Source organism: Mastomys coucha, unplaced genomic scaffold, assembly GCF_008632895.1.
Source record: "Mastomys coucha isolate ucsf_1 unplaced genomic scaffold, UCSF_Mcou_1 pScaffold14, whole genome shotgun sequence".
Taxonomy (NCBI): Eukaryota; Metazoa; Chordata; class Mammalia; order Rodentia; family Muridae; genus Mastomys; species Mastomys coucha.
Genome location: NW_022196896.1, coordinates 49,507,711 through 49,514,882, shown reverse-complemented (window position 1 = coordinate 49,514,882; position 7,172 = coordinate 49,507,711). Strand labels below are relative to the sequence as shown.

The 7,172-nt window shown below is 42.0% G+C and overlaps 1 protein-coding gene across 1 annotated transcript in view; it reads left to right on the top strand.

Moving 5' to 3' along the window:
• Window positions 1-7,172, top strand: part of Pkhd1 (PKHD1 ciliary IPT domain containing fibrocystin/polyductin) — a 480,627-nt gene that overhangs the window by 11,980 nt on the left and 461,475 nt on the right. Inside the window, exons 5-6 of the mRNA XM_031366970.1 lie at window positions 1,703-1,811; window positions 6,746-6,803. Of these exons, the coding sequence (XP_031222830.1) occupies window positions 1,703-1,811; window positions 6,746-6,803 (167 nt within the window). The remainder of the gene's footprint in view (window positions 1-1,702; window positions 1,812-6,745; window positions 6,804-7,172) is intronic.

The following is a 7,172-nucleotide window of genomic DNA, read 5'->3' as shown; positions in this document are numbered from 1 at the left end:
GGGGGGGATTCAAGAGACAGGGTTTCTCTGTATAGCCCTGGCTGTCCTGGAACTCATTCTGTAGACCAGGCTGGTCCTGAACTAAGAAATCCGCCTGCCTCTGCCTCCCAAGTGCTGGGATTAAAGGCATGCACCACCGCTGCCTGGCAACCTGCTTGCTTCTTGAGTCTATTTGCTTAGGTTGTCTTCTTCCATCTTTTTACTCTGAGGTGATGTCTATCTTTGACAGTAAGGTACATTTCTTGGATGCAGCAGAAAGGTGGGCTCTATTTTCTAATCCAGTACATTAGTCTGTGTCTTTTTATTGGGGACTTGAGACCATAAATACTGAGAGTTATCAATGAGCAGCATTTATTGATTCCTGTTATTGTGTTGTTATATTGTAAGTTCCTTCCTATCATTTGAAATATTGTTCTTGGAATAACTTATTCCTTGCGTTTTCTTGGGTGGAATTAACCTCTTCAGACTGAAAATTTCGTTTTAGGACTGGATTGAAATTTTCATTTTATTGTTTTTTTTACTATGTTTTTCTTCCTCTGTCTTTTGTGATTGGTAGTTTTGCTGGTATAGTAGTCTGGACTGGCATCTGACATCTCTTAGAGTTTGTTGAACATGTGTGCAGGCCCTTCTGGCTTTCAGAGTCTTCATTGGAAAGTCTGGTGTTATTCTAATGTTTCTGCTTTTATATGCAGCTAAGTCTTTTCCCCTTGTAGCTATTAATATCTTTTCTCTATTTTATACATTTAGAAATTTCTTTTCTGGTCCAGTCTATTCATTCTTGCTTTTTTTGTTCTGTATGTTTCTTGTACCTTGATATGTACCTTCTTTTTTAGTTTGGGGAAATTTGCTTCTATGATTTTGTTTAAAATATTTCTATGTCTTTTATCTATGTTTCTAGTCTTTCCTCTGTTCTTATTATTTAGTATTTTTAAAACTTTATTTTATGTATATATTTACACATGTACATATACTTAGAAATAAATGCTTACTTTTAATAAATGAATATTTATTAGATAAGATTTAATCTTGTTATGATGTCCCAGATTTCCTGAGTGTATTTTGCTTCAGTTTTTCTCTATCCCCTTTCTTTCTTTCTTTCTTTCTTTCTTTCTTTCTTTCTTTCTTTCTTTCTTTCCTTCCTTTCTCTCTCTCTCTCTTTCTTCCTCCATTTCTTTTTTCCTTCCTTTCTTTTTTGATTTGTCTTCAATGCCTGAGGTTATCTCTTCTGTCTTGACTCTGTAGATGAGGTTTACCTCTGATATTTTTTGACTTCTTAGCCTTTTCGTTTCCAGACTTCATTAAGAGATTTGCTTATTTTCTCTTTAAGGTCCTTGAATGTATTCATAATTGCTTTTTTGAAGTGCTTGTCTTATGCCTTTCAAATCCTATGAGTCCATAATTATGAGAAGTAGGACCTTTTAAATTAAGTTCAAAGGACTTACAAGAAGACAAAGCAGAGGACGATGAAGATGAAGATGACGAAGAAGAGGTGTGGTAGTGGTAGTAGCAGCAGTACAGTCTCTCTTGGTGAGGACTCAGCTTTAAAGTGGAGTTACAGCAGGTGGCAGATCTAGGTGGTGAATGGTGAACTATAGAGATGTTTACTCAGCTCCACATTACAAACACGGGCAGGAAGTATGAACTGGTCAAGTGGGAATTCCTGGTTTTTTATTCATAAAGATTTCCATTTTTCTGTCCCCAGGTCTCTTCCATCCGATGCCCATGCAGGTCCATACTCCCTGGAAATACGCTCTGGGGAGCAAGTGCTAGGCAGCCCATGTCCCGGATCACTAGACAGCTGTACTTTCAAGGTGGGCTCTCAGGAGAGAGGAATGTGTGTTTAACTGGTCAGATAGTATGCTGTGCTACCAATGGCAAGTTATGAGTCAGCCCATGTCTTCTTTAATAGGGGGGTAGAATTATGGAGAGAATGTTGGGGTTTCTCTTTCTATGAGTTTACCTGTGAAAAATAAACACTGAGTCCTTGCTGATCAGGCCTAGCCAAGTGCCTTACGTCCAACGAGGAGTAGAATGCTCCCAAAGCCGTCTACTCTGCTTGCCACATTACCCAGACAACGAATGGTGGAGTCAGGATTTGAACCCTCATGTGACTGTGAAACCATAGGGAACCTAAAGCTCATGGAGGAACCAAGACTTTGCTGTTGTGGACGAGTGTTATGCTTTCAGTGGATTCTGATTGTTTGGATACTGAAGGGGCATAAGAATTCCAGGTCCTTGGGAGGTGGGGGTGGGAGGGCAATCTCCCTGCCCCCTCCTTCATGGCACCTGTCTTAGTCAGGGTTTCTATTCCTGCACAAACATCGTGACCAGGAAGCAAGTTGGGGGGGGGGGAGGATTTATTCACCTTACACTTTCACTTGCTGTTCATCGCCAAAATAAGTCAGGACTGGAACTCAGGCCAGGAAGCAGGCACTGAGGCAGAGGGCATGGAAGTCTGTTCCTTACTGGCCTGCTTCCCTTGGTTTCTTATAGAACCCAGGACTACTGGCCCAAGGATGCCACCTCCCACAGTGGGCCCTCCCACCCTTGATCACTAACTGAGAAACTGTCTTACATCTGGATCTCATGCAGTCAGTCATTTCCTCAAGGGAGGCTCCTTTCTCTGTGATAACTCCAGCTTGTGTTCTGTTGACACACAAAACCAGCCAGTACAGCACCTTTTGTTGCCCTTTCTGACACTTGTCTGGAAGTATGTTTATTGCTGGAATTCTTCTTTGAGGTCAGATAGATCAAGGATAGGCTGAGAACAGTTTCCTTGAGGCCAATGTCTGGTCTTATTTAATTTAGACCCTTAACCCTTAGACTGGGCTTACTTTAATGTTCGGTTTAGCCTAAGATTCATTTAGCTTTATAGTAAAATGAGCTGTCAAAGAGAAATCCCTTCTACTAGGCTCTCATGAAACGTGGTGCTCCAGCCATGGTCCTGGTGGAAAAGACCTTTGAGAACTATAGAAGTGAGTCATTAACTAAGGCTTTTTTTAGAATTAAGACACCACTGCCCTAAACTCAACTGGAATACCATTATATAGGCACCGACTTTTGGAAATTGGCAATTTGTTGTCCAATCAAAAGTAACATTTTGATCCTCATTCCAAGAGAATATCATTGCCTGAAATTTTGTTTCTGTACATAGGTAGCAAAAGGAAGCAACAAATTCTTTCTTGTTAAGAGCCATATCACAGCTCTACTCTAGCTCAAGGGCCATCATAGATGGAAAGTGCATGAGCACCCCTGAATCACCAAGCTCTCTTCACCCCAGGGAGGAAGTTTCCTACTTAATATAAAGATCAGTAAGGACAGAGGTTGGGGGGCCCACTTTCTGCAATTGCACATTAAAGGAAACCAGTCCATGAATGGCTCTACTAACTTGGTGAGTTGATGAACTATCACCAGGGGATGCAGTTAATGAGAGGCATTCGAGTGAAAGAAAATGCAGCAGGCCTTTCTGCTCTGCGACTGGGACTAAGGGAACCATGGGTATTAAAAATTAATTCCATCTTGCCGGCCCACTCCAAAGAGCCTGCTGCGGGCACTGACAAGTCTGAAGAACTCACAGAAGGTTTATCAAGCAGCTGGCGGCTGTGACTTTATCATTCTAATCCGCCGCTGTTTTATGCCACCCTCTCTGGCCCACCTACCTTCCCATCTTGCTATTGCTAACCCCATGGGGGTCAAGGACCAGCATGTAGGAACCCTGCTTTGGAAGCTCATTAATTTCTCACTATTCTGTCTGCAGCCTGGTGGGTGACCAGAGGCCTGTTTCTCTTAGAAAAAGTATCATTTTATGTTATATGAGTGCTGAAAAATATCACAAGTGAAGACTTTCATTATGGTTTAACCCCGCGTATACCCTAGCACTCTTTGAGGAGTGTGTGTGTGTGTGTATGTATGTATGTATGTGTGTGTGTGTGTGTGTGTGTGTGTGTGAAGCAATAAATAAATCTATATATCCCCACTAGCTTCTCAAAGAGTGGCAGATGGCACACTAGAGCTTATATTTCAAGTTGGAAACCTAGAGGTATGCTTCATTATTTGCTTTGAAGTTGATTGCTCCATCTGCCTCAGTTTTTAATGAGTGTGAGAGAGGGCAATAACGAAGTCTCTAAGATTCCAATGGAAGTCACTTTGGTAGGATGGGCCTCCTCGTGGGAGATGAAAAACAAATTATAGTCATTGGGTTGGAGGCCAGAGCTGGGATTGACTGTTTGGTATCATGTGTGGAACTGCATTCATCTTTATCTTCTGTGGAGATCACAGCCAGCTCTTAATCTATGAAGCCACAGTAGTTTTATCTGGACCCCCTCCCCCAACTGTGCACATTTTCTGTGAACTAGTTTCTAACCCTTTCCTGGAGCGAACAAGGAAAATGGCCTTGATGGCAGACAGTACTGCTGTGTGCGTCAATATTTAAACTCCACACCCAACAGGCCACCATCAGCTTGGCTAAACAGCCCTTTCATTCTGAATGCCTGATTAGGGCTGTTGATTAACCATGGTTATTTTCTGGTAATAGTTACCCTGGGAATTTGGACTCCTGGGGAGCTGGATGCGGCTCAAATGAAACAGTTTGCTGTAGTTTGTTTTGTAAAAGGGAAGCAGCATCATAGATTGTTTTAGAGATGAAGCTGTCTAAGTACCTAGTGAGACTAGAAGTGACTAAGTCTTCTTCTGGGTGAGACATTAACTCATGGGTCAAACCTTGGTCAGTTAAGCCATTTTGTATGCATCTCCATTTCCTCATATCATAGCCTGATAAGATGTCCCAATGGAGTAATGCTCCACCCTTAGGCTAATCGAGATGCCTGCCAGTGAGAATCATCTTGTTCTCCCTTCCCTTCTCATTAGTATACCAGTTGTCTTAGTTAGGGTTTTACTGCTGCGAACAGACACCATGACCAAGGCAACTCTTTTAAGGACAACATTTAATTGGGGCTGGCTCACAGGTTCAGAGGTTCAGTCTATTATCATCAAAGTGAGAATATGGCAGCATCCAGGAAGGTATGGTGCAGGAGGAGCTGAGAGTTCTACATCTTCATCTGAAGGCTGCTAGCAGAATATGGACTTCCAGGCAGCTAGGATGAGGGTCTTAAAGCCCACACCTACTCCAACAAGGCCACACCTACTCCAATAGGGCCGCACCTCCAAAAGTGCCATTCCTTGGGCCAAGCATGATACCAGTCAACTAAGAATGGGCTATTAGATATATAGACTGGAATTCAAAGGTCTCTAACATTTCAGGCTAGGCAGAGGAAAGCAAGTGCACTGGCAATAGGCAATGTTTCTTTTTTGTGAAAGCCTGAAGGTAACTTGTATTGTGCTTTAAGAAGGCCATAGTGTTGACCTCTGAGAGGCCAAACAAGCAGCTGACTGAGACAGACACAAATACTTATACACAACCAATAGACTGAAGTTGGGGACCCCTGTGGTTGAATTAGGGAAAGGCTGGAAGAAGCTGAGGAGAGCAGCAATCTCAACTGACCTGGACCCGTGAGATCTCTCAGACAATGAGTCACCAACTAGACAGCATACATCAGCTGATATGAAGCCCCTGACACATATATAGCAGAGGACTGCCTGGTCTGGCCTCAGAGAGAAGATGCACCTAACACTTGAGAGACTTGAGATCCCAGGGAGTGGAGATGTCTGGCAGGGTGGGGTGGTATGTGAGAGGGGTGGGGACATCCACTTGGAGACAGGGATAGGAGGAATGAGATAAAGAATTATCAGAGGGCAGACTATGAGGGGGGTAATGACTGGACTGTAAAAAATGATTGAATATAATTGGAAAAAAAAAGAGCCATAGTAAGTTGTTTTCCATTTTTGTGAGTAGGATTCAGCATGTTCCCTCTTCTCCCATCACTGGTGTCCACCATGTATGTGTGTGTGAACATGTGGAGGTCAAAGGAGAGTATTATGTTTCTTTCCATCTTTGGATTCTATCTTGTTTGAGTCAGGGTCTCTTTGTTGTTTGTCCAGGAACTTTCAGAGATTCTCATGTCTACACCTTCCATCTCACTGTGAGAACACTGGGATGACAACAGATGTATCTGACATTATGTGGGTTGTAGGGATTCAAACTCAGGTCCTTGTGCGTGCATGGGAAGTGCTTTACTGACTGAGCCATGGTCATAGCCACGACCTCCTTCTTGAAGAACAGTATTCCTTTTCATTTTCTGGAACATTTTCTCACAAAGCAGGCATCTTCTGGTTTTTGTTTTTGTTTTTTTCCAATTGTACTCATGTATATCCAACTTCTTATTTTATATAGTTGCTATCTGACAATAATTTAAACTACACTCCTTCCAGCTTAAAAACATTAATTCATTTCTAGGTAAATGTGATTCTTTAAGATTCAAAGACACTAAATTTTAACAGTGGAATCAAAAGACTGATGTTCTGGATGGTGCATTGTCTATTTTTGTTTCTGGTAAAACAAGTCCATGGCCATGGCAGGCAGGTAGATAGGAACAGCCTTGCAAGACTTGAACAGTATGTTACAGAGTAGTGAGTCTACCAGGTCCCTTTAATTCACCCACAGAGGAATACAATAATACCTGTCTCTCCTGTTTCATGGAAACAGCACAAGGAGAAGAAGTAGTAGGTGCCCAGTCTTTAGGGACACACATCCTGCTTTCTACTAATGCTTTATGGGAAATAGTTAATGGCTCTTGTGGTCATGTATAATCTAATGAAATTCTCACATGTGATAATACTTTCTAAACAGTTTTCCAAGGAGCAGACACCTGTTTTATATCAAGTTAACCCAGCAAGTGGAGTTCCAGGTAAGAAATCTTCTATTAAATATGAGTAATTGTGGATCATTTTACAAACCCCAATGCAGACTCTTCTGCCTGTGTGTCTTTTCTATAAGCAGTCTGATTTAACTTCTTATCTGGTGTTGTTTTGAAAATGAGTTTCAGCTTCTGGTTTCTTTTTAAATTGGTTTGTTTTCCCCTTTAGTCACTTTTGTTTTATGGCTTTACTGATAAAACAAAAAATTTAAAACATTTGTAGCATGTGGTTTCTACTACCCCACTTTAAGCTCTGGGTGGACCAGGCTACCAGACACCACCCTGGTTCCCTTGGATCTACAGATGAAAGACACACACACACACACACACACACACACACTCACACACACACACATACAC